The following is a 27,651-nucleotide window of genomic DNA, read 5'->3' on the forward strand; positions in this document are numbered from 1 at the left end:
TGACTTAATGTGATACTCTGGTCTGTATTGAATTCCTTCTCATAGAAATACTATTCCTGACGTTACCAAGATATGTGGATTGATCAAGGGGAAAAAATACTAATATATATCTATCCATATCTAAACATACACGAGTCTGTAGTTGCTGTGTGAAAATCTGTAGGGAAAAAACAGAAGAAAAAGTATTATTGTTCAGCATGAAAATTTAAAAGATGAGTAACATTTGGAAGTGAGTTAAAATTAAAAATTTTTTGATAGTAAGAGTTTTATATAGCTCTGTGTCTGCTTAAATGGGTAGCGGTGTCATATGAGACTTCTGAACCTGCCTTGAAGAGAAATGTTTTATGTTATTGCATCAAGGGCCAAAGTGAAAAAACTTGTGTGCCTCATGAGAGGCAAAGTGTTACAAATATAGATAAAGTATTTTGCATCTTTAGAATCCCTTGTTTACAGTCTTACTCAATTAAAAGGTTAGCTGTCTACCATTAAAGAGATTCCAACTCTTGTACTGTAAAAATATTCGCTTGTAATCATACGAATATATGCTTGATGATAAATTGCCACATCTAAAAGAATTGTTAGATAATAAATTAACTGATTCTGTGTTTGTGCTAAGACACCCCAGTTCTCAAGCATGTTACCTTATAAACTACCTAGATGTATATTTTTAATCAAAATATGGTATTAGGTAATATATTTTTTTTTCTCTTTGATTTGTCCTAGATGATTCAAATAGTTAATGCCTGTATTTCAGTTGACAGGCAGCTTCTTAACCTGATTACTTGATTTGTAAATACACCCATTATCAGATAGTCCTGATTTTTCAGAGAATGAGTTCAAATTGTAAATTACTTAAAACAGGAAAACATTTTTCTGATTACTCAGTAATTAACTCACATGTAAAGCAGAACAGTCACTTGATGTATTGAAGTCTTTTTCACTGTTGCACTTTATGCATTGTTCAGATTAGGATTTTTTTGTTAGATATTGCCTTCTCTAATAAGTCAGCCACATAGACATGCAGACTTGCAACTTCTAGGAAGTATTTGTAGTGCTTCAGGCGTGTAAGATTTTCAATCTGGAGGTATCTTGCTCATCTTTGCTGAATGTTTGTGTGAGTATAGGTACAGCACCAAATGCATGGGAAGTTTTAAACTTATTTTGGTGTGTTTCATGAAGAATAACAGCAGCTCTTAGTGCAACTAAACTTCATCTTTTCAAAAATTCTTTTGATTGATGAACAAAAAGGAGTAAAATTCTCTGTTCCAGATACAGTGTTAACATGGCGAAATTAAGATCCAGTGCCCACAACATGTGTTAACCTCCTTGGATTGGGGGAACTTGTTAGGTAGAAGGTGTTAATTATGACAAAATAAAATAGAAACTCTTAAGTTTAATGCATTGTTTAGGTTGTTTGTGAACTGTTTATGTTTACCTTTCTCAGAGTAAATACCTTCTTGGTGAGAGGAAACAAAAATACTTATGATTTAGAGGCGGTAAAAACTTGTAATAGTCCTTGATGACTACTGTGAGTAGTAACAAAGTGTATAAATTAGGGTTCAAGCTTTCTATTGGTATATCTTCATACTAGGTAATGTGTCTGTTGCGAGCTCAGCCAAGCCGCAGAGCTGTATAATGCACGTGGATATGGATTGCTTCTTTGTGTCTGTGGCTATCCGAAATAGACCAGATCTCAAAGGTCAGTACTTAATTCTCTGTGTTACAGTTTTCTCAGCTGAGCCTTTAAAAAGCCAAACTTGTACACTTACAAAATTAGCTTTGCATATTAATAATTTTTCTTACGTCTTCATATCTGCTTATTGTTTCTGTCCTGTTTACTTTCTCACAATCCAAAAGCCAAGTGGAGAGAGAATTGGAATTCTCCTTGCTATATCCTTTCAGTATCTGAAGTAAGAAGAGAGAAGTAAAATCTGTAGTAACTGTTCTCTGTGATATTGCACGTATCTTATTGAGTCTTACATTTACCATATTAGAAATCAGAGATCAAATTTGAGTTGTACCAAAAATGGGGTTTGGTAACTCTCTGTTTAAAAAAAAAAAAAAAGTCCTAATAATTTTCCTGAAGTGGTTTAGGAAGCTTTGTTTAACTAGGAAAGTGGAAAGGTAAAGGCTGAGAATTAATTGTCTCTTTGCCTGATGCATATTTTTCAAGGAAAATTTGCTTCTCCTTCCCTTTCCTATCTTACATGTGAAGTGTTATAAGACCTGAAGCTGAACAATTCAGAAGGTGTTTAGAAGCCTGAATTGTATGATCATCCTTAGGACATAGGAGAGTTAGTGGAGCACCTTAGCAAGTTTTGGTGGGTTTGTTTATTACAAATGTACCATTCAGAAATGGAGATCCCAGTTGTTCGGTGCAAACACTGAATTTCAGTGATGCACAAGTCTGAAGACTTGGTGCAGTGGTGACCATCTCACACCCAACTATCATAGACCTTGGGAAGAAGAGTAAGCTGTACATATGATTCCTCTGCTCTCTTCTGTCCAAAGGCAGGAAAAAGATACTCCTGCTACATTTGGAACTTTAAAACCTTATTTCCTGCCAAGTTTCAAATTCCATTACTGGAATATAAAGAACGTAGGACTTTTCTGCAAATACTTTTTCTGTTCCACAGAAGTCTGCCAGAACTTTCAGTGTGTAAATTAACTTCCATTAAAAACACCGTGGAGGTGTTGATACTACAGAAAAGTCAAAAGTTTTCTAAAGATTTGATTTTGTACAGTTAAACAAGTGGAACAGAGTGTTTTGGTATTCTTCTGGTTTACTTAGCTAATAAACATGTTGAAGTTTTTAAAATCAGTACGATGTTTGCTGTATCTAACTAATGAATCATTAGGTCGTTGGTGAAGTTTCACAGCTTCCACTTATACTTGTTACTAGAGGCAAACTCTTAGGGCTGTATTTTCACTCCTGGAAAACTTTTCTTTTTTACACGTGACTGCAATTAAGACATCAGATTCGTTGTCACAATTCCAAGCCACTTTCATACCTGTTTCTTCTTTAATGCTGTAGGAGCATATAAACTTGAAAGAAACTATAAAAAATAAATTAAAAGGCTTTATGATCTTATCCTAGTTGTGCTGTTATTAAAATGTAAGCTATTATAGATGTTGACTTTTAAGTATATGCATTTTTTTCCCATAGGAAAGCCAGTAGCTGTCACTAGCAACAGAGGTGCAGGAAAAGCACCACTGCGCCCTGGTGCAAACCCCCAGCTTGAACAGCAATATTACCAGAATAAGCTATTGAATGGCAAAGCAGGTACAGATGTCTGTCTGTCTGTATGTTTTTAACTGCTGTTATAAAAGACTTTTTCCTTAAAAACTATTAATAAAGTGAACCGTGGATATATTTGTTTCTTTCATGTGGAGGATTTCAGAAAAGAAATCTCTTTGGACAGCGTGCTGCACTGTGGCCTCAGGAATAGCACAGCGCCATGACTTCTTGTTAGTTAGCTTTGCTCAGTATGGGTAAATTATTTTAGGATAATTTTAGGTTTTACTCACTTCCATTGAGGTTAAGATGAATGTTAAGTAGTTATTTAAAATAAGAAATAAATACAGATTGTCCAGGATCACTTTTTTTCTCAGAAAGTTAGTTATAGAGAAGAATGTACAAAATAAATTTTAAAAGTCTACTACAGTTTTTTTACTGTGAAATTAGAAACAACAGCATATGACCAGTGAGAAATTGATTGAAGTTGGCTTTTGAGTTGCATGTGTAGAATATCTGTGTACAATGAGTTAATTTGGGTGGTCCTTAGAGCATTTTAGGTTTTTGGAAAGTCTGTGCATCTTCCGTGAGTTCTGTTTGTTCGGTACTTTGTTTCCTGAAAACCAGGGCATCTGCTGTAGTTTGAGAATTCCATACTTGCCTGCAGTAATTTAGAAATTTGTTACTTTTTGTGTCCTCAAGTAGTAATGTAGTAGTAAACAAACCATAGTTTTATTAACAAGTTTTATTATTATACTCCCTGAACTGTATTTAGTATGAGAAAGTATATTGCTAAACATTGGCAACTTCAGTGGCCAACAGCATTCTGTTTAATCATCTTGAAGCTTAGTTTTTAACACAAGGTTGGTAGAAGTGTGTATACAAGGGGCAGCTGCTATTTAATTTCAGTTAAGATTTGGGTGCTGAGTTTCTCCTTTGTATATGCAGTTTTTACCAACCTTGGGGTAACAAATATTGTTGTTATAAAGTTTACACCTCAGTGAGTTATTTTGGTGATACAAGAGGGGGGAAAAGGCAGGTTGTTCTTCCATGGTTGTTCATGAAACATTAGTATTTTGGAAATTTCCAGTTTTGATTTGGGGTTTTTTTAAGACATTTGGAAGCAACATATTACTGGAAGTGATGCCATTTGCTTTGTGTTTTTGCTGTAGTTTAACACTTCAAAACTGAGGTAGAATACATGTATGTGGAACCCACTGACCTTTAAGTTTTTAAGGACTTTTCAGTATGCACCAGGCAGAAATAGCTGTGGTTTTTATAGAGTTGGATTTTCTGTAGTATAGCTTGTGTATGAAGTATTCATTGGTGGTTCAGTTTTATACAGTGACTACCTAACTTTTATTAGGATCTTACACTGGATAAGGGTGTGACTTAATACAATCAAGCGATGTTTGGAGAGTGAGGTGGTGAAATTACAGAAGTTTAGCTGATATTAGGATGTTCTTTGTGATTCACAAATTCAATAGTATCTCTTCTACTGTATGTGTTGCTTAAGGTTACACAGATTTCAACCTCACTGCGTAACAAGCTCAGTTTCTTACTGTGGCAGCTTTTTCTGAATATCCACACATTCATTTCTTTAACTTCAGCATCCAGTCTCACTGGCTTGCACACAGGCCGGCAGCTAACTCTTTCTTTCTTGATACTTAGGCTGATTGTGCAGCCTGTTGTTTTGGTGAAAGGATTTTTTCCTAACACTCTTTTTATAGTCTCTATTTCATTAGCTGCAGTCCATAATATTTTTTAGTCTCTTTATTAATTTTTATCTCCATGTGCAATGGTTTTATCAACAGAAAAACCCCAACCTGTTGTTTCTGCTTGCATTCTCATAAGTACATGGCTTGTCTTCCTTTTGGGGCAAAGAAATTACAGTTAGTTGTGGTCTTAGATGAAAAGGTGGAATTGCTGATTAGGCTTCTCAAACAGCACAGACACTTCACAGCATATGTTTAACTGTGCCATGCCAGAGGGATACACGGTCCAGTAGGCACATGTATTGCATGGAAAAATGCTTTTTCTAAAATATCAAAAATATAAATGCTAAATTAGGCCATTAAACATACACAATGGGAACATGTTATAAAATGAAATGAAAAGGTAGTTGGGAGCAACTTAGAACATGAGCACATTTTTACATCCATGCTTCAACATGGAACCCACTGGTTTTTGGTGCTTCATATTTTCCAGGTATTCTCTGATTTTGCCTTCTCCAGGTCTTGCTTATTTGAAAAAAGGTTCTAAATTAAAAACCAAGTAAAAAGACAGAAACAAAGCACTTCACCCCCTCAAAAAATACACAACCAAAAAAACCAAACAAAAAACCCCAAATCCTTATGAATCACTTTTGACCAAATACTGAATTCTGCTGCTTCAGCTACTTTTTTTTTTTTTGATTTGTAAATTACTTCTTTAGTGATACTGATACTTTGGCTTTGATCTGCATTGCAACACAAATATCTAGTGCCAATAGAATCTTGACTCTTTTATGAAGTACTTTCTTTTTCTTGTATTAATTCATCCAAAAATGCATAACTTTTAAATTTAAAAACTTGCTGTCATTCTCACCCTAAGTCGCCAAATTGGAGATAGGCTTTCGGGGTAGTAGAAATTACTTCTCTACTTACGTGCCATCTTTAACATTCATGTTCTAAAGAAAAAAAGATTAACATATGTTGATCAGGATTCGTAGTTTGGGGTCTCTTTTCCATGGCCAGGATGCCCAAGATGTGAATGTTTTCTAGGCTTCCTTTCCCTCAACCCTAGTATCTCCCTTTTCATTCTAAAGAGCAGCAGATTTAAACCATCATATTAGTCACAGATTTATTCTCAGCGATTTCTTTTTCACAGACTTGGGTCCTGGCCTCTGATTTCTCCATCCGTTGCTCCACATTCACCATGTGCCTGTCTAGTTTCCCAGCTTTTGATGAGAGGTTCTCTACCTTGCCTTCTATTGAGGACAATGTGTTCTGCATTGCCCTGAATTTCACATGAAGTGACTCCATCAGCTCATGGGGGGATCTGCTCTGCTGCGATGTGGAAAAAGTCGACGAACCCAGTGAAGATAGACAAGATGACAGCAACATCTCAGGCCAGGGCACAGGAAGGCATGGACTAAAGAAGTTGTTCTTGTCATTCTTATCTTTATTTGGGGCATAATTTTGCTCTAATTTTCAGTTGCAGACATCTTAGGTAACTTATTGAGCTCATCATACATTAAAATATTTAAGACATAAAAAGGTGCAGAAATTTAGCAGAAATTCTGAATAAAAGCAGTTTTCCACATGAATCAGGCTCTACCCCAGCTATCTCCACTCACTCATTACACCACTTTCTCTGATTTAATAGCTACTCATATGTGCACGTAGCACCATGTTTCCTTTCAGTCAGCTTGTCAGTGTGTAAGCTGTTAGTCCTGTGGAATACAGTTAGGCATGGTGGCACTCTGAAGAAAAGTCCCCATTTACTATATTACAAGGGTGTGTGGTATTAAATGGAGTACGGTAATGAAAAAGAACTGCATAGTGGATTTCATTTTAAATAAATAGAAGTATTTTTTTCTCTATGATACCTCGTTGTTTTGATTCTAATGGGAGTTTGGGAGAGCATACTAGTTTTTGCATCTATTAATTTTTTTCAAACCGATCTGTATTTAGAGTATAACAAGTATATTGAGGTTTACATACTGTGAAAACCCAGATAGAAATAAATGGACAATCCTTTACTTGTTCCCATTATTCAGTGTCATGGAATTCTGTCTAGTACCTAGTATGTAGTGGGCCTGGAGATTCTTTAAAATTTGTATAAGAACAGGCAGTAAAGTTTTACAGAATTAGGGTCAGTCTGTCTCATTTTAAGTCTGGGGTTGCAGTATTTATAATTGTGTCATTTCGATCTGAGATAAATTTATGGTGATATTTGAAAGAAGTTGACATATCCTAATAAGAGAATTATTAGTAAGTAAAAGCAGAAGCTCTTTTAATTAATATCCCCATAAGAGTGTTAAAGGAAATATAAGTTTCTAGCCAGTGTTTTTGCATTTAACCTAGTTAGCATTCTGGTTATTTCACTTCTTAAAAATCACTTTTGGTATTTAGACTATTAGAAAAATAATTTTAAGTATGATAAAAAGTGGATTTTTATTTTGTGTGCAATTTCAGTGTTCTGGTGATAGGTGTGCTTTTTGTAAAAAGGAACATAACTAAGTGTCTTCTTGTTTAGCCAAGCAGTTGGTAAATTTTTTAGTGTCTTGTATTTGTTTACAGGTTATGGTTGTAGCAGTTAGTCACAGGTGTTTGAATATTTTTATAGTCACTAAAACTAATCATTCTTACTTTACAGTATGGTGTATGTAGTCACCAACAAACTGCTGTCTAGTAATTTGGGGGAAAATAGAAATGGAATTTTCTATTGATATTCTTTTTAGTAGTATGTACAGACCTATCTGCAGAGAGACATTACGGGGGAAGGGGGTCTTGTTTTTTTTCTGGTCCATGATATGAATCAATATAGAATTGAGAACCTCTTCATAAATAGATAACAATATAGAAATTGTATAAAATGCATAATTTTTATTTTATTTACATTCATTCTGTTGAATTCTTGGGAAAAATAACGTAAAGATAAATTTTATTTTCCCAGCAGAAATTAAAGTACCTGATAAGTTGGACTCATCAGTCTGGGAGCATCCGGATTCCACACATTTAAATGGAGCTGACTTCGATCTCACTGTTCTGTCCATGGCTGAAATAGCTTCCTGTAGTTATGAAGCCAGGTAGGTAAAAGTTACCCAGTAGTTTGCATAAGATGTCCAAAAATAGCAGTTGTTAGTTTCTTTAAATTTATCTAGAGAGGAAGTTTTATGTGTTCGACGTTGTAGTTACATAGGTTGTTAGAATTTAACAGAAGGTCTTCCCTATGGATGATGCTTCTTTTTAGATGCTGCTCAATAGCTCTCAACCTACATGTTACTTGAAATAAAGCCCATTAAAGAAAACCTTATGCCTTTCACTGTGATGCTGTTGATTTCATAATGTTATCTTCATGTCTTTATATCAAAATTGCATTATTTTATAGAATTAATGACACATTCGGAAGGTTTTACTTAAAATAAGACAGAAGGTGTGACTACTAAACTTAAAAGCATTCCTTGCAGAGACTATGCTGAGCATGTCCAATAACATAACTTATAAATCTTTAGAGTATGAAACAACGTTTATAAATATAAGCACAGTGTTAGAAATACAGTCTTTTTCTCTGATGGAAATAATACTCCAGAAATTATTTCTTCATTGGAACCTTTCTTGAGCTTGCTAGGATAGGCAGGCTTCTATTTGTATCTCAGAAAGTTAAAGTTTATTTATTAACAGGAGCCTAATTATGTAAGCTTGCACCTTGGAATATAAGATCCAGCTATCTTAGTCACTACAGTATGTGTGTGGTTTTAATTTGAGGCAGAAGATAGCAAGGAGTGCTTTTTGGAGTCTTTGTCCTCAGCATTTGCCTGAAGGCAGGTTGTTCATGCTCCATGGCTGAATATTACACAGCTGATTCAAATACTCTGTTTGCAGTTATTTTATTACCTATTAAATTGCTTGCAGTTAGACTGAGTTCCATTTCCCATCTTTTGGGGAAAAGACAAATAATAATTTGAAAATACTCCCTATTAATTTGTGGAAAAGTTTTCACTGTGTTTACTTGAGGTTTTTTTATTATTTAATTTCAGACAAGTTGGCATAAAGAATGGAATGTTTTTTGGCCAAGCAAAAAAGCTGTGTCCAAATCTTCAAGCGGTTTCATATGATTTTGATGCATACAAAGAAGTTGCACGGACAGTATATGAAATATTAGCAAGGTAACTTGCTGTTTGTTTATGTGATCTTTCATGGTAGGATTATCAAGCGTATTTTCTTTGCCATTGCTGAATGCTGTTGTTCAATTTATATTTTCATCTCCATGTTACTCTTCAGCTTCAATAAACCTATTCCTATTTGAGGTCTTCCTTTGTAGTAATTTTTATTTTGAGCACCATGCTTCTGAGCGTTCTTTTATCTTGACGTCAAATCCTGTAAACAATCAACATCTGACTTCCAAAAGAGTTAAATTTTTTACTGATTACACCATGAGAAGCAGATCCCCTGCTTTGTTGTGAGATCCTTTAAAGAGGTGTTTTTTGAGTAACTTAGGAACGGGTTCTTGGAGTAGCATCTATTAGAAACTGTTTTCTGGTTTAAAATGCACTTGAACAACAACTAAAAATTTGTTATTGTCAATGAAAAATAAATATTCAACTCCTCTACCTGTTCCTTTAAACTCATGATGCATGTCGAAATTAGTCCTACATTAATAATATTACTGTAATTTACTGGTTTGGCGTTTTTAATGTCTAAGTAACGTGTAATACGAAATAAGCAGGGAAATGCCACCACAAAGGGAAGACTTTATTTGCTACATATTTGTTTTAACAGATGGTGAGCTGTTGCTGGTGTTTCACCTCCTTTACTTTGTGTTGATAGCTATACTCATAACATCGAAGCAGTCAGTTGTGATGAAGCACTAGTAGATATCACTGAAATCCTTACAGAGACCAGATTGACTCCTGATGAATTTGCAAATGCTATCCGCACTGAAATCAGAGACCAAACTAAATGCACAGCTTCTGTTGGGATGGGTAAGGAACTTCATTTCTGTTTACAAGCAGTGACTGCTTTTGTTAACGTATCAAAGCTGTTTAAGTTTGCTAGAACTCTTCTTAATTGTTTTTGGAAGATGTTACCATTTATATTAAATTAGTGTGAATAAAAATGCAAGAAAATCTTCATAAGTGGAAGGTTTTAAGCAAAAATGTATAAAATTGCTATCATGTCTCCTTTGTTATCTAAACAGTATGCCAAAATTCCATCTGTATGATATTCTTGCATTTATTTTTATGAAATGCGACTGTATTTTTCCAGCAAATAGAAAAATGAGCACAGATTGTGCTCCTAATGGACATAGCAGCAAGAGTTCATAAGGTGACGTGATTTTGCATAATTATTAGAAGGTACTGAAAGCAAGGATCTGTGTGATTTGTAGTAGGTATTGTATATGAAATCACACATCTGAAAAGACTTCCGTGATTTGTTTTCACTTGGCTTTTCTCTTTTTTTTTTCTAATTTGTCCGTAATGAGTACTAGAGTTGAGTATCTGTAAATACCTATACTGAGTGCATGTAAGTGTATGAAATCCACTTGTGGAAAATCATGACTGTAAGCAGAATTCTTCCTTTACTGACTTTGCAATTGCAGCTACCACTATAGTTTCACTGCTGAATAACATATACTGCTAGCTCATACTTTGGAAGTAGACACTGCAAATATATAGATGAATATACTTCATTAAATTCTTTGTTAAAGTTAAAGAATTTGACTATACTTCCTGCTTTTTTTCTTGAGTATTGGACTGCAGCATTCTACTAGAAAATCAACAGAAGTTACCACAGATGTGGTTTATTTTGTTTTTACAGGTTCCAATATTCTGCTGGCCAGAATGGCAACTCGTAAAGCAAAACCAGATGGACACTATCACTTAAAACCTGAAGAAGTGGATGATTTTATCAGAGGACAACTTGTTACCAGCCTTCCAGGTACTCCTGACTTTTAGAGGACATTTTGCCTCCTGATATTAAACCAGTTCAGCTACAAATCTGCTTTCTGGATCAAACAAGTTTAAATGCTATTGCACATTTATGATCCAAAATGCGATAAACAGTAAAGATATACGGAATACAACTGTATAAACACAGGCTTTTTTGTGTATTTTTATTGTTCCAGGAACATAAAGTTGTAACATAAAGTGTTTCCTGACCTGTAGCTCTGTGTTGTTACTCAGTACACATATGCAGTGTAATGGGACACAGGAATGGTGCACGAAGTGCTGAGTAAGCACTCATTTATACTTTTTTAGTGATCAGCTGATCTCAGCCTGCATGTATACACACATTAGTATTAAATGTTCAAAGTAGTATTTTTACCTATTTAGGAAAAAAAGAAAGAAGGGCAGTAAAAAATAGGCAGCAGTAGACAATTAAATGAAAGAGTGGTAGGAACAACATCTATAGACAGATGCAGGTTTACCAGAAATTCTCTTCATGTAACCCTTTCCATGGCCTAATACAATTTACAGCACAGTGTCATTTCTTCTCTTTGGCATAACTTACAGAAGGTATTTCTTCTTCAGAATGATACTTATATAGTACTGGGCTTTGACTGGAGTGTTTTAAAGCTTTCAGAATTCACTTGTATGTTCATAGTAAAAACTTTAGTGTTTGTGTCAGTAATGCCACCTAGACAGAGAAACAGATTATCAAAGATAGAATCTGATTACCTGAGATTTCTAATGTTTGCTGACTTTGGTAATGTGAACACATAGGACTAATATTTTCTGGAAGTAACAGGCCACCTCTCCAAAATCCAGAAATATACTTCAGTTTATCACACTTACATATGTGCTGTTGCCATGGATACCTACAATTTCCAGTGCTTGGTAATTCAAAGCACAAGTAATACAGGTATGCTGTCACTTCTACTTGAAATATTATTTTTCTACCCAGGAAGCAGTGGAACAGTGGTCAAAATATTTGTTGGCTTTCTTTTAGATTAAATCAGTTGTACATGATGGAAAACATATTACATGTTGGACACTCTCTTTGGACTGAGTGTTGTGAGGTTTCAGAGCTATATAACCTGTAACAGGCAGTACCTTGTCAAGACAGTTTGCAAGTAGGAGTTGTTCACATTTTACCCAGAAATAAAGAGACTTGCTGCAGTATGACATCCAAAACTAAAAGATGAAACAGATTAAAGAAATAAATATGAAGACGGCAAAAGTTTCCATTCAAACCATGTTTTATGGAGCAGAATTTATTTTATATGGTATATATTTATTTGTTAATCTGACACAACCTAGTATAGATTTAAAAAGAAAAATTTTATTTTTTCAAAACTTAACTAGCTCTGAATTGCATAGGGTTAACAGAACTAACTGCTTTGTTGTTAGGAGTTGGCAGGACAATGGAATCTAAGCTGGCTTCTTTGGGAATTAAAACCTGTGGAGATCTGCAGTGTGCTTCGATGTCAAAACTACAAAAAGAATTTGGTCCAAAAACAGGGCAAATGCTCTACAGATTTTGCCGTGGTTTGGATGATCGACCTGTTCGTACAGAAAAAGAAAGAAAATCTGTTTCAGCAGAAATCAACTATGGAATAAGGTTTACACAGGTAAATTCGAAATTGCTTCTTTTCTGCAGTGACTTCTTTCAGCTGTAGAAGAGTCTTCTCATATTCTGATTATTTTCACTTACACTTTGATCTGTTAGAGCACCATCTTAGCCACGAAATAGAAATGAGGAAAATGAAGAAGTAGGAGACCAAACGATAAAATGGGAGGAGAGACTGCAAAAGTATTGGACTGAAAAGAAGCTTGCACAAAATTAGCTGGCTATTCTGCATTCGTTATACAAGTCTGGTACAGAAAAAGAGAACTGCAGTAGGTTTGTCAGCACCTAGCATTCTCTTTCATTTAAATGCTGATTATTTGAAGATGCCAGTGGCTGAAACAATCACCAGCTGCTCCAGTACAGCATTTTATTAGACTTCTTGCAAATATTGTCGGGGTGGGGGGAGTGTTGTTGACAAAATTGTGTTTAAAAAGTAATTCAGCTTTTTGTTGAGAACTTGAGTATTTATAGGAATTATAGAAAAAAGTCAACAGGTTTGGAGAGACTTCATGATGTTGTGTAGTCCAGCCTTTTGCTCAAAGCAGGGGAAGCTATGAAATCAGAGCAGTTGCTCAGGACTTTATCCGGTCTGGCATTGGAAATCTCCGAGAATGAAGACTGAACAACTTCCCTGAGCAACATGTTCCACTGCTTGACTTTCCTCGTGGAGAAAAAGATTTTCCTTATAAGCCCTACACTCTTCATCTTCTAGGTTTGTGCTGAAAGTTAGACTTGGAATTCTATGTTGGGGTTTCTAAATATAATTTTTAAAAACTTATTTCCAAAAGGACTTACTGTACATATATTTCAGCATTAGGATAGGAATCTACCGTCTCACCTAACTTCAGCGACCTACAATGTAAACAAAACACTTGAAGTTAAATAAGACCATTGCCAGTGAATCAGCTTGCTCTTTTCAGTTTACACAGTCTGGATTGTATTAACCCTTAATGATTTACCTTTAATATTTGAAAACTATTAATTACCTAAACCTGTTGTTTTTTCTCTTCAGCCTAAGGAAGCAGAAGCTTTCCTTCTCAGCCTCTCCGAAGAAATCCAACGTAGGCTTGAAGCTGCTGGTATGAAGGGTAAACGATTGACCCTTAAAATTATGGTCAGAAAGGCTGGAGCACCAGTGGAGCCTGCAAAATATGGAGGTCATGGAATCTGTGATAATATTGCCAGGTAACTACTAGGCATGAACACACTTCTGCAGGATTTTGAGCACCAAAATTTAGAGGAAGAAAGGACAGAAATTTCAAAGTTCTTGATACCTCTGTCTGTGTATCAAACTTGTAGTGAAATAAGAAGTAGTATCAAAAGTCCTTTTTGTTTGGGTTGTACATATGTGGTGTTTTGGTCATCAGTAATACATATGTACATATATATTGTTGGTGTACCTTTCCACAGGTATTGAGTATAGTATTGAGCTGGAGGTTTTTTGTAGTGGCTTGTAGAAGACATATTTACATCCTGCACTACAGCACGCACACAACAGCATTTTTATTTCTTACAGTGACCAGCCAAGTTGAAAGGTTCTGCTGCTGCATACTGCTTTCTCTCCCTGAACTGTGTGACGTTGGGTACTTTCCCTGGAGAGGCTTTCTGCTCTTCCTTGATAGGTTGTTGGTCACATGCTGGTTGTGACAGTTGGAGTCAGTTCTCAAAGAAAATTGCACTTTGTACTTGTCAAGAAGGATGTCTGACAGTTTGGTAGTTGTCCAACTCTAGACATGGGTGCTGGGACAGTATTTGCAGAATGATTTGCTGCAGAAGACTGAGAGGCCACTTAGGATTCTGAAGATTGGAGCTGGCATCTGACACCTTGAACTGCAGTCATCTGTCTTAGTACAAACCAGTTTGTTAGTGTTGAATCTTGTCTTTCTTCTTGTTTTACCAGTAAGTCTGCAGAGAAGTTTTTGGTCCTAGAAAAGACAAGATTCAAAGTGGAGCTTAGGAAGTTGAATCTCAAAATCTCAAGGTCAAGGACTGTGCCCCTTATTTCAGCTGTTCAAGCAGGCAACCTGTTCATGTCTCTTGACCTCCACACTTAGATCTTTTCACATAGTTGTAAGTTCCTTATCAGAAGTGCCTTTGTTTTTCCTGTGGATCCTTATCCATGTAATAAAGTCTCTCCTACTTTGTCTCCCCGTAGCACTGTTGATCTTGTTGAGATGCTCCCTGTAATGGCTGCCCAACTGTGGGGAAATGGGATAACCCAGTTATTCTGCCTGGGTAGTCAGTCGATAGGTTACTGTCAAAGGAGTAGGAGCTTCAGCTTCCACAAGCAGTGCTGTTACTCTTACCTATTTTTTATTTCTGATTGATCTTCGTTTTTTATTGATAAACTGGATGATGTTATGGTTGTGCTATTTGATGGTATAGGTATTGTATTCCTGTCTTTGTTAGAGCATTTCTGTTCAGTCCAGTAAAAAGCTTTTTAGCAGCAGAAGAGTAAACGAGAGGTTGGTTCCAAGCAAATGGATTACAATCTCAGAGTGGTGTTCCCTCAAGTGTCTGGGTTTTCTCTTTGGTTTAAAATTTGCTTTGTAGCTATAGCTCATGACCCGTTTCTTGCTCCTTCACCTCACAGGTGAATGAGTTGCTATGTTTTCTTACCCTACAGGTCAAGATTCCCTAGAATAATAGTCATAGTACTACAAAGGATTCAGACTTGCAGACACACTTAAAATGAGAAAAATTCAGCTTCTGAGACATTAATGGTATTTTTACCGCATCTTTGAAATCAAGTCCTGATAGTACAGCATAGACCTTTTTAAAATATTCTTCTGGAATGTTGTGTGCCTTTAGACTCACACTGATATTGATTCCCTTTTTCTTAAAAATATTATCATCTAAGGCTTAGGGAGATCTTCATCTTGCTCACATTAGGAAGCATTTTCATTTTCATATTGGCAGAACTAGACCTTTCTGTAGATTACTTGTTTTTCATTGTGGTTTCTAACAGATTAAAAAATAGAGTAACGCCATCAGAACAGCACCCTGTCAATACACTTCCTTATATCCATAAAGCTCACCCCATCAGAGTTAAAACTGCATGGGTTACCTCAGTGAGAAGTTTTACATCACTCACATATATTTGATTAGCCACTTGAAATTCTGTCCTTACCTGTCTCAAATGTTAGGCCATTAGAGAATCCAGAACAACCAAGCACTGCTGCTGCCCTGCTAAGCTCTCAGGTGGCAATTTGTAAAACTCAACAACTAGGTCATTTTGAGACACTTAACTTACCATTAATCTGAGTTCTTTATTGTTTGTAATCCACATGCACGTGCCTTTATCTGCATCTCCCTCTGAGTTCCTTCTGAAACTCTTGCTGTAGATTTTTGAAGATTGACAACTGAAATAATACTGAACAAACTCAAGCTTGAGTGAAGGATAGAAATTCATGAGTGCATTTCTGTGTGAAAGGTTCTTTTCTGGCTTCACTAGGTATCATGTATATAAATATATACTTTATTTGACAATTTAATGTGTGGACTGCACACCGAGAATGTTCAGTTAGTAAGTAACTTGCTTTTTTTTCTGTAGACCATGCTTACTTTTAATTACTGTCAGAAAGGAACCTCAGAACAAAAAAACAGTGTTCAGTTTCTGTATGCCAAGATATGATCTGTCTTTCTTGGAGGTCCTCTCTGGAATAAGTACAGAATTGTTCTTGTCTTTAAGATTGTGAAACAGTTTCTTTTCTAACCATGTTTGTTTATTCTTTTTAGGACTGTGACTCTAGACCATGCAACAGACAGTGCAAAAGTAATTGGGAAAGAAACTCTTAATATGTTTCACACAATGAAACTGAACATTTCAGATATGCGAGGGGTGAGTTAATGGGAAAACTGAAATTTATTCTCTTTATGAACCTTCTTTGTTGTCTTTCATAAATTTTCAGTTCCCCAGGGTAGATGATAACCAAACTTAAGCAGAAGTGTAGATAATACAAAGCTTATGTAGGCTACACATTCATGCTATGTTTGCTATATTTACCTTTGAAAAACGTGGTTAAAAACCATAGCTGTAAAAAAAAAAAATTTACTGGGGTATGAATTGATCCACAACTTGAAACAGCCTCCTAAGGTAGCAAAGTTAGACTGTATCTTCTACAGTTCTGTTAGCACACGTAAATTTTATTTTGCCATAGAATTTTCTGTAAACTTTTGCAGAGCTATTAGTTAAGTAACTAATACAAATACTGCTTGTAATGCCAATCAGAGATATAGATTAGAGGAGATTTTGTTCTAGACTGCAAGTCTTAGAGCAAGAAAAGTTACCAGCCCGTAATTTGGCCTTTGTTTGCAGGTGATTTGCTGGTTCTTTTAGTTCGTAATTTATTTTAGAACAGTCTTGCTCATCTCAGTGGTTTTGTCATAGCAATGTGAACACATGATGAGTCTATTTGGGCATCAACCATTTGTTAAAATGGAGCACAGAGTATTTATTGGTCATCTGGATATAGAAGTAGGGTTTTGACTCACAGTGTTGCCTTACAAAGTCAACCCCCTGGCTTGGAGGTGAGGAAATGTTTTTTTCCTGACTCTGTCTTTTTCTAGTTTCTTGTCTGTCTCCTTTGCTATCTTTGCTGACTTCTTATGTCAATTCTATTTCACCTGATTTCTTTAGCCCTTGTTTTAAGAGGATTCTAATTTAGAGTTACTGTCCCCTGGATGTTGGACATGTTGTTTTGCAAAACAATGTACTACTTCTGACCAGGTGGCTCTGTTGAGTACTGGAGGGGCCATTCAGTTCTAGATTATAAAAAAAAAAGTTCAGAACCATCCAGGATCCCTTAGTGGTTGTCCTTTCAGCTGACTTCAGACACCCCCAATGTATATGTCTGTGCAGGAGCTAGTCCCCTTAAACTTTATACATGAGGTGAGCCATGCTTCAGTGTCTTTTTTCTGTCTTTCTAGAAGAGATTCTGAACTGATACCATTAGTTGTTTGTACCCACACTCAGGCAGATAAATGCATTCACTTGTCCCATGGACTTCACATAATACTTGAACTCAGGCTCTTGTCCTAAAAGGCAGAAAAAAACCTAAGGCAAAGCTGTTCAACAGATCAAATACAATATTCCAAAGGCTTTGTTTAAGTTCTAGAACGCAAACCTAGAAATATTCCAAAGCAAAAACAAAAAGCACAAAGAAAAACTTTTTACAGTGATGAGGTCATTTCCCATTATTGCAACTAAGAAACTGTTAATAAAAAAATTACTGCTATGTAATTATAGAAGAAGACATGGTAGAAATATACACTAGCTCCTTCGTGCTTTCTGAGTCCTATATACAATTTTTTCTAAGTGCCCAGTTTTTTTCTTAAAAATTATGGAGGATTTGCAATAAACTCACACAATGTACCAGCGCATTCTTAGTTGGACCCTGTTTTTGACCCCCTGCTCATTTGGTATTTAGAAGTTACATGAAAAATTAGGTTGTCTTGAAAAGGACTACTTCCACCAAGGTACTTTAATCCATTAAGACTTTCTGAAAACCATGTCTAGAAGTGAAGCAATATTATTTGTTTCATTTATAGACTTAAGTGATGGATATAATATACATTGTCCTTGGGGAAAACATTGCTTTCTTGTGTGGGTAGCCAGATTTAATACTAATCACTTCCTGGTCACTAATTCTATATCTCTTAGTGTCTAAGAAATTTCATAATAAACACATTGTTTCATGATCCTGTTGACAGCACTTTTCTATATCAGAGAAGATGGTATTATCGTTGTAATTTCTTAGTTGTTGGATTGTGCTGGATGATCCTGGGATTTGTTTGGGTTGTTTTTAGTGGCCGTTTGTGTGTACTTCAGCATACTTTTATTTGTCCTCTCCCACACACACAACAAGCAGCCAATTCCAAAGAAGGCAGTGCTGTTGTGATAGAATTACAGATTTTTTTTATTTACTTTATTTTTTTTATTTTAAACTCCTTCAAATGAGTGTATTTATGTTTTGGATTTAGGTTGGAATTCAGGTACAACAGTTAGTTCCCATCAGTAAAACCACTTCGGCTCACTCAGCAGTACAGTCTGGACATTTACCTGGTGGATCACATTCAGTTATTGATCTTTTTCATGTTCAGAAAGCAAAAAAACACTCAGAAGAAGAACATAAGGAAGGTCAGTAAGCTTTGTACTTGGCATGTGTGATAATGATCAGTTTTGAAGGACCCCAACATAGTTTAACCTTTGGAATACTTATTCAATATTTTACCAGTATAAATTATTTAACATAAACTTTTTGAGAGTGGGTTACGCTGCTGCAAATGAAAATGCTACTAATAAATATTTGTATAAGGTTATTCCAAACTTTTTTTAATTAATCGTAACAAAGGATACTTTGAAATAGGAAGTGTTATAATTATGCTATATATTGTGTAAACTCTTTAGCAAGTAACACTGGAAACTAACTTCACTGTGTCTTGAATCTTCAGAGTATTTTTAACTATTAGGTGATCATTTGGTATTTTGTTTTCATATATATAGTATTTGTGGCTGCTATGGACCTCGAAATATCTTCTAATTCAAGAACCTGCACTTTTCTTCCATCTCGTGGTACCCATCTCACACCTGGTCTCAATTCTAATGCCAACAACACCGAGTCTGCTGTCAAATGGAATGGCATGCATTCTCCCATCAGCGTAAAATCCAGGCTTAATTTGAGTATTGAAGTTCCATCTGCTTCCCAGGTAAAACCTGAGAATATTAATTATCTGCAGTGTATTGTAATAACTTGGGATTGTCTATGTTACTTGGATAGACTGAAAAGGAGCTCTTTTTAAATAAAAAGAGTTCTAGTATAGTATGATGCACAGTAAGTAACTGTTATTGATGCAAAACTACTTTGCCTTAATAAAATAAATAATGTTGAAGTTAAGATGCACACTTAACATTTGTACAGGATATACTGTTTATATGAGAGGAAGACAATCTTTATTAAAGTAAAATATTTCTAAGGGTTTGGGGGATTTTTTTTTTGGTACATTTTAGCAAATGGAGAGCCTTTTATTTCCACATGTTATTCAAGTAGACATCTGTTAGAAGGGTCTGCTGTGAGCCAGCTGCACTGAATTTTATAGGTATTTTAGGTATAAGCAGATTTACTTGCTCTTCTGTAAAAGTCTGTCATTTTAATTTCTGCAATTTAAATCTGTAAAAGCATTTGTTGATGTTCTTATAACAGCTTTTCCACATATTTATACATTTCTAAGAAGCAAATTACGCTTTCGGCAGAAAACTTGTTGCTATAATGCAATAACCAAACCAGCTCAGGATCTAAAAGTAATTTGACTGAACAATGTGAAGCTCTGTACACTCAGACTGCTACAGAGGGAATATGTATAAACAAGTGCAAAGTGCACTGGCTGTGTAGTAGAGGTCCTAAAACCTTGGTGGCCTTATGGCACAATGTGCTCACCTTTCCTTTTGCTTTTAACCATACTGTAATACAGAATATAATACGAAATGTGGTACAGGGAAGGAGTGATGAAGGTTAGTGCCACACTGCTTTTTGTGTACTGTGTGCTAGGAAAGCAACAGCAAGGTATTTTACACCCAGGATTCCCAGAAAATATTTGTAGAGTTTTATATATGTAGCAAATTTGGAACGAGTGAACACAAACAGAACGTAGAAGAGTAACTGAAGTGATTAACAATACCACAGTTTTCATCAAAATCTCTCAGTTAGCATAAGGCAAGTAGATTTTCCTAGGTATTTGTGGTTCTTCTCTGTAAATCCAGAATCTGGTCTTAAGTTCCAAATCTTCTTCCTAAAGGCAAACTATAAAGTGTTCTAACACTGCTATGGAGTCTTATTCAGCAGAACTTACAGGCAAACCCTAGTGTTTATCTACATGTTTTTACTCAAATATTACTTGTGAGAAAAATTATGCTGTGCATCTGCTTGTCAGTTGTGTTCACACAGTCACTGGTGCAGCTGTCATTGTATACAGCAACTTCTGGACACTGAGGGATCTTCTCAGTTGTTTAGAGTCAATAATTGATATTAAGTAAAAGCTTATTTCATTATCAGAATCTCTGACAAGAGTCTGACAGTATGCAAACATACATAATACCATTAAAGTAAATCAGTAACACGTACCCTAGAACTGTATAAAGAAAGAGATTAATTGCTTTGTACCAAACACCACTTCAGTATTCATATCAGCATGGTGCCTGTATAATTTGAACTCAGAATTTGGGTTTCCTTATCTCTTGGTAACTGTGGAGGAAACCCTGTCTGTGATTTGTGATGAGAAGACTGAACGTTGTGAAAAGATAAAACTGAGCATTCATATTTACTGAGCTGCTTAGTCTTAAATGATATTTTGCTGCTGCGGAGTACAATTGTCAGGTTTCTAATTGTGTTTGCATACACCGGTTAAAATGTAAGGGATTTTGGAAAAATTCAGGAACTGTATAACTAATTTTTTCACTAAAATAACTTTGTTATGTATTCCTTGGAAAACTCTAAAAGCTTTTCTACATTTGTAGATAGATAAGTCTGTACTAGAAGCTCTGCCGCCTGATCTCCGAGAACAAGTAGAGCAAATATGCACCATTCAACAAGGAGAGAGTTATGGAGATAGCAAAAAAGAGCCAATAAATGGATGTAACACTGCACTTCTGTCACAACCAGTTGGAACAGTGCTTTTACAAATACCAGAGCTCCAAGAACCAAATACCAGTATGGGAATCAATGTAATAGCTTTGCCAGCTCTCTCACAGGTACGATGTTTGCATGGTGTCAGTAAACAACAACTTCTCATCTATAGGAAGTTAAGAGGCTTTCTTGAAACAGCATTAACTAGAACCTGTGACATCCCAAAATTGTTTATGGTCCTTTAATTAAAAGTCTGCCAAATGTTACTTTATCTGTCACAAACATGGTATGACAATATTTCTTAAAGATTTATAGTCATCAGTACGCCTGTGGGTTTGCTGTTGTTTAACGTAAAGCCTCATCATTTATGGCTTGCTTTGCAACGAGCCTTTTTTTCCTGCATTGCAGCTGAGTTGCACTGCACCATAGGTCTGAAGCAGTCCTAAATCTGCTTAGCTAGTCACAGGAGACTCACTCTGTTTTAAGTGTATGTTCTGATGAGGTAAAGCCAACCTCTCTACTAGTTTCTTCTGCAGATGTGGTTGTTTGTATCACATTCCTGGGAGAAGGGCAGTCATGGCTAGAGATCATGCTTATACATATCTCCATAGTTTTTAAATGGACTCATATATAGCATGTCCAGGATGAGAGAAGTGCAAAGTTGTTTGTCAAAACAGGGACCTGATGGGACACCAGGTAACAGTAATGATGCTTCTAATGTTATTCCACCCTTCAATCCAAGATGGTGCTGAACAAATGTAGTGTAAAAATTAAAAAAAAGTCTTTTAAAAAATGAAAGATTGGGTTACCCAGAGATACAATATCTTGCATATGCATAATTTAGAGCAGAGCAGTATTTTTGTTTTTGTTTGTTGTGTCATTGCTGTTCTCAAATGAAGTGATATCTCCTAATCACATTTATAGAGAGATATTTGTTGTTGTTTCTAAGGCATTAATGGTGCTTAGCTGACAAAGAATCCAGAGAAAGTCAGGTAGAAATTCCTGTCCTGTTTTCACTAAATAATTAATGCATTAATTGCTATTAAAAAGATGTGTAGTCTGTTCTGTAACTAAAAGTTCCTCACCTTGATTCAAGTTCATTGGTTCAGAAATAGTTGTGTTAGTTTTTATTCCTGAACTGCAAAGTTTGGTTTTCCCTATGGATTAGTGTGTAAATAGTATCTGTTTTCCATACCCCAGCTGTTTTAAATTATATAGTTACATCTATTTCTAAACAGGAGTTTGTCTTGGATTTGTGTGTTAAATTATACTGTGCTTTAAAGTACACCCCTCCACACTTGTCATACCATTCAGTACAGTTTTTTGGGGTAAATTGTAACTGCATATGGCTTTCTATAGAAATTCCTTTTAGTTTGTGCTTGTGCTTTATCTGTCTGTTAATTAGGTAGTCAGAAATTGATTGTTGGTTTTTTATAACAGCTTTACTTTTTGAAGTTTTCTTAGAAACATTAATTTTATACACTCAAATACACTGGCTTTTCTGTCTCTATCTCCCAGTGCATTTTGTGATTCTGATCCAAGAATGCAGCTTAGCAGAGCAGCCTTTTTGTTTGAAGATATAGTTCAAGAAGAATTGGCTACTTCTATTTATTTGTATCAGGGATATCCATACTATCTATTTTATAGTGTTTTATGCTTGTACTTCAGATTTTCCTTATTGACAAAAAGAGGAGTAAGATTTACAATTTTCATTTTCTGAGTTAGGTACAAGTTTACTACCTAGAATAGTATGATCTAATAGCTTCCCTTAGCCCTGGTGAAAACAAAAATGCTACACCCAGTTCATTAATGTGGGAGGATTTTTTTCTGTGTTAAAATCAAACATGAACTTAATTCAAAAATACCATCTTACTCTAAATATGGTTTGACACATATTTTTCTGTTAAAGTCTTTGTGGGAGTGTATATTCTGTGATTGCACACAAACATTTAGAATTACTTTCTGGCAAATGATGCAGTGAAATAAGTAGTATTAGGTTTCAGGTATAGAAATATAGCCAGCCACTCCAAATGGAGTACTTTAGCTACATCAACTCAGCAGATGTAAATTATGCCCTGCCATCTTTTTATAGCTTAATTAGATTTGTTTTTCAACCTTTCATTCCTTTTGTGTGAACAGTGTTTTTATCACCAGGTGCAAAGTTAATTGGCTGATAGTAATTTATTCATTAAAAAATGTGTGGGAAATGTCTCTTGTTGGGTAAGGTTCTCCTGTAAAAGGAATCCAGATAGGTTGTATTTGTTTCCATCAGTTGCTGGAGTAATCTTAAAATTTAGAACAGCTGTATTTCTCTGTAGCAGCTGACTTCTGTAGAAGCATAGGATGGAAAAAATAAAGATTACAGATGCTTAGAAATGAATGAGATTTGTAGTAGTGGCATTAATTAGTGGTGGCAGATTTTCATCTCATCCTCACATTCTCTTAACTTTGTATAGATTCTTCCTAAGGAAATTTATATAAGCACATCAAAAATACTGGTAGCTGTATGCTGAGGTAATACATTAATTTATAAAACAAGGCTCTCCATAATCTGAATGTCATACAGGTATGTGAAAGCTATGTTAGGACATTCTGTCTGTACAGTAAATTATCTGAAAGTCCAGTTATTAGTATAGAACTCATATGAACTTGACTGATGGCTCTTCTAAGTGAATTTTTACATGTCACGCTCTGAGAGGGCAGTGATAGGGGGAATAAAAGTGCATCCAGTTCCCTGTAGTGAATTATTTCTGCATGATTTAGTAAGTGATGTACACAAAAAATAGTGCCAATTCAGACCAAATTCTTGAGTCTCGAATGCTTAAACAGCGAACACTAACCTTTTTAAAACAGCTTTATTAAATAAAATTTGTATTTAAAAAAACAACTCACACCTCTGGATGTAATAGGCTGCATTCCACTACAGTGCTTTGTTCTGCACAATGTATGTGCACAATGTTCTGCACAAGATCAGAATTGTTCCCATTTCCTTCTTTAATTAGCGCGTATTTTGTGTGGTGAAAGATTTGTGTTGGCACATGGAGTTCTAAAAATGGGAAAGAAAGGTTGTGCTGCATTGATGAATTTTAACTTGTGCTATAGGAGCACGTTCGTGTTTATGATCTATATAATTTAGACATCATGTATGTCAATAGCACACTGTACTTTCTTGTCATAGCATACATATTTTGGTTTTTAAAAAATCAAATCTCTATTGAAAATAGGAGGAAAATTTTAATTCATGTGCATATGTGCATGTAAGGACTACAGTATCTCAGATAATGATGGAAATTGTATTGTGCCCTTAGAATAGTAATTGTAGTTTTGGCTAATTTTTTGTTGTTTGTGCACATCTCTGAATTTTACTAGTGAAATGAAGGGCACTCTCCCACTGGCAGATTTAATTCTCTAAATGATAGGTTTGGTTTTTTGAATTAGATTTTGCTGATTATGAGCTGAAAACACTGTCCAATAACAATGGGAAACTCCAAGGCTAGCCTGTCACTAATTTCCTCCTTCAGACACCAGTGATGAAAGATAACTGATAATACAATAAATTTTGTTTTGTCCATATGAGTGTGTCTGGCAATTGACAACAAACTATTTCCTGCCTAGAATTCAAGTCTCTGGGACAATTGCAAGGGACTGTGGTTTTATTAGTCAAACAAGGGATAGACAACTGTAGGAGAAAGAAATTAAACCTTCTTTGTGCTAGTTAAAGACATAGCTGGACTTGGCTTTTTCTGTCCTTAAAGAAGTGAGACTATTTCCAAGAATATTTTGAATTGTGTAGCAGCTTCCAGGAAACAGAAGTATCAAAAGAAGAGGAGGAACAAAAGTCTCATTGTCACAGTGTTTGTGTTTTAAAATTTGAATGGAGTGTTCTTTGAGTTAGGCTTAAACGTGCTGTAATACAGTATCAGTAGGTAAGATGGTTAGAGTATTAGAGGCCCATAAGAGTAATTTTATGAAATAATTAGAGTAATATTAGATGGAAAAAATGGTTGCTTTTACAAAGTAAAACATACAGAGAAAGTGTACAACATGTTTTACAGTGTTTCAGTTATATATCATTTACTTTTTCTTGGCATAAAATGTAAAATCCTTTCTCATGTGAGTGACCTAGAGAGAAGCAAACAGTGCTGCTCACTATTAAAATAATCAAATGAATCTTTTGTTCCTGTTCAGGTGGACCCCGAGGTTTTTGCTGCACTACCTGCTGAATTGCAAGCAGAGCTGAAAGATGCCTATGATCAAAGGCAAAAGCAATCTGAGCAGCAACCTGCTAACACTTTTGGTGAGAATATATAGTTGTACGGCAGTCTTGTGTAGGAGTTGGTTACTATTCAAATAGTTACGCAACCCTAAAAAATAAACTGGAAAATAGAACTAAAGAAAGCTTCTGTGAAGATGCTGTGTTCAATTGAATTTCTGTATTTATTTTTGACAGACTGTCAGTTACAACCAGCTGTGGTCTCAGTTTGCAAACAGATGCCCAGCTTTACTCAAATGGGTAATTAATTCAATTCATGGGGACCGTGGCACTACTTAGCCACAGCCATATGTTTGCAGAATAGAATCTAAACTTGATATGTCTTGTGATTTAAAGTATTGCATCTTCAGTACCTACGTTAGTTAAACTGTGTTCAGAGAGCGTTCTCATGGTTCTCTGGAACCGAAAACACTGGTATGGGTTTTGGACAGCAAGAGATAGGCTACATCACACCATGTGTCTGATAGTCAGGTTTACTCTGAGCTGATCATCCAGGTCTCCTTTTTCTAATCAGTAGAAAAAAATAAGATTAATGCTCTGTGAACTTGATTTCTCATAAAATAGGTTGAAATGTCATTGGGTTCATTGCCAGTTAAATACTGCATTATTATAATAACACCTTGATTTCATAGCCAATGAACTAGTACAGATATGTGAGTATGATGGAATGAGAGCAGTTTCCTTCATGAACTCTCATAAAAGCACTGGGGAAGGAGCTCTACACTGCTGGCTTTGCTGATAACCACTGGTGGGACAGTGCTCTGAGTGAGGTGAGGCAATTTGTCCAATAGACTTCAGATTTCAACAGCTGCTTATATTGAAGTACTGCAGTGCTCCATATTGAAAGGCTTACAAATAGCTGAGTATCCTCTGAGTACAGTAATGTCTAGCAGTGCTTTTCAAATACTTAAAACATTGCCAGGATTTGGAATGGCATGTGAATGTTAAGGTTGCTTTATCTAGGTTGTTTTCTCCCAAGTGATCCTTAGATTTTTGTGGAAAATACAGAGTTCCCCTTTCAATGGAAAAGTGTTGAATTTTAAATGTGTCAACCACTGACTATTCCTGTGTTTTTCAGTGTCAAAAAATCCTTTCTTAAACCTGAAGCATACAACTGTGAAAAATAAGAAAAAAATACGGAAAAAAAATCCAGTCAGTCCTGTAAAAAAGATTCAGAGTCCTCTGAAAAACAAACATGTTGGTAGCCCTGCAAAAAACATGCCAGCTACATCTGGAAGCCCACAGAAGCTAATAGATGGTTTCTTGAAACAAGAAGGAACTGCTGCTCAGGTACTTTCCGCACTAACAGTGAAGCTATGTGTGCTTCTTTAGACTTAGTTCATGTTCACAAATGCAGCTGGTGTCCTTTACTGGATTCCTTACTAGACAATTATCTGTGTATATATACATGGTTTTACCATATTTGTCAGAGCATTAATCAGCTTTTATGTTTGGAACAGCCAGAAGCAGTTCCATCAACTTCAGATTCTTCAGGCCCCTCAGCTCTGCAGACTCACCAGCAGCCAGGTTCGTTTAGGCCTCAAGCACCAAACCTTGCTGGAGCTGTGGAATTCAATGATGTGAAGGCGTTGCTGAAGGAATGGATCACAACTATTTCAGGTGCGGGGTGTCATGCTAGTGGTAATCTTGCATACAACACAAGGAAAACTACTTTTAGTAGACTTGTTGTACTTTCTTCCTTTTTTTTTCCCAGTAATCTTGAAATCTTACTGCCTTGGAAGTCCTGGAGGAACTTGATTCTTTCTATCAGTTGTTACTCTGTGGTCTTGCCAGCTCCTGTGTCTTGCTTAACATCATGAAAATTTGCATGCTCCCTCTTTAACCCATGTGTCTTATGCCTTGATATTACTTGTGTTGGAGGTTTTCCTTTTTTTTCCACGTGTATTACAACTACTGGGATGAAACCTCTTGCAAGGAAATTCCTCTTCTATGAAAATGTAATTTTAGAAGCAAAGGAATGCAGGGTTGTTTTTTTCTCAAAATAAGTGCTGGAAAGAACTCTAGGAAAAAAAGGAAGTGCCAAAGTGTAACACTGTTGCTACATTGTGATTTGAATTTTAACATTATGTGAAACAAATAACTCCTTTATATCTTGGGAAATCTGACCTTTGTACCCTGGACATTATAATTCTAAAAGTTTCAAAACAACCACTCCATTCTAAATCCCAGTCTCTTTTCCCTTTGGTTAGTGCTAGCTTGGCTATCAATTGTTCAGACTGAAGAAAA

The 27,651-nt window shown here is 35.7% G+C and overlaps 1 protein-coding gene across 6 annotated transcripts in view; it reads left to right on the forward strand.

Moving 5' to 3' along the window:
• Positions 1-27,651, forward strand: part of REV1 (REV1, DNA directed polymerase) — a 71,510-nt gene that overhangs the window by 26,533 nt on the left and 17,326 nt on the right. For 4 of the 6 annotated variants that reach the window (XM_017818379.1, XM_017818377.1, XM_017818380.1 and 1 more), the window contains 15 exons: positions 1,592-1,699; positions 3,167-3,283; positions 7,895-8,027; positions 8,979-9,107; positions 9,769-9,923; positions 10,759-10,878; positions 12,291-12,511; positions 13,523-13,695; positions 16,249-16,351; positions 18,493-18,649; positions 19,016-19,218; positions 21,023-21,256; positions 25,320-25,428; positions 26,483-26,694; positions 26,865-27,024. In XM_017818379.1, the coding sequence (XP_017673868.1) occupies positions 1,592-1,699; positions 3,167-3,283; positions 7,895-8,027; positions 8,979-9,107; positions 9,769-9,923; positions 10,759-10,878; positions 12,291-12,511; positions 13,523-13,695; positions 16,249-16,351; positions 18,493-18,649; positions 19,016-19,218; positions 21,023-21,256; positions 25,320-25,428; positions 26,483-26,694; positions 26,865-27,024 (2,334 nt within the window). The remainder of the gene's footprint in view (positions 1-1,591; positions 1,700-3,166; positions 3,284-7,894; positions 8,028-8,978; positions 9,108-9,768; positions 9,924-10,758; positions 10,879-12,290; positions 12,512-13,522; positions 13,696-16,248; positions 16,352-18,492; positions 18,650-19,015; positions 19,219-21,022; positions 21,257-25,319; positions 25,429-26,482; positions 26,695-26,864; positions 27,025-27,651) is intronic. The other 2 variants (XM_017818378.1, XM_017818381.1) reach the window with 1 other exon arrangement.

This window comes from Lepidothrix coronata, unplaced genomic scaffold (genome assembly GCF_001604755.1).
Source record: "Lepidothrix coronata isolate B3197 unplaced genomic scaffold, Lepidothrix_coronata-1.0 Scaffold68, whole genome shotgun sequence".
NCBI classification, from domain to species: Eukaryota; Metazoa; Chordata; class Aves; order Passeriformes; family Pipridae; genus Lepidothrix; species Lepidothrix coronata.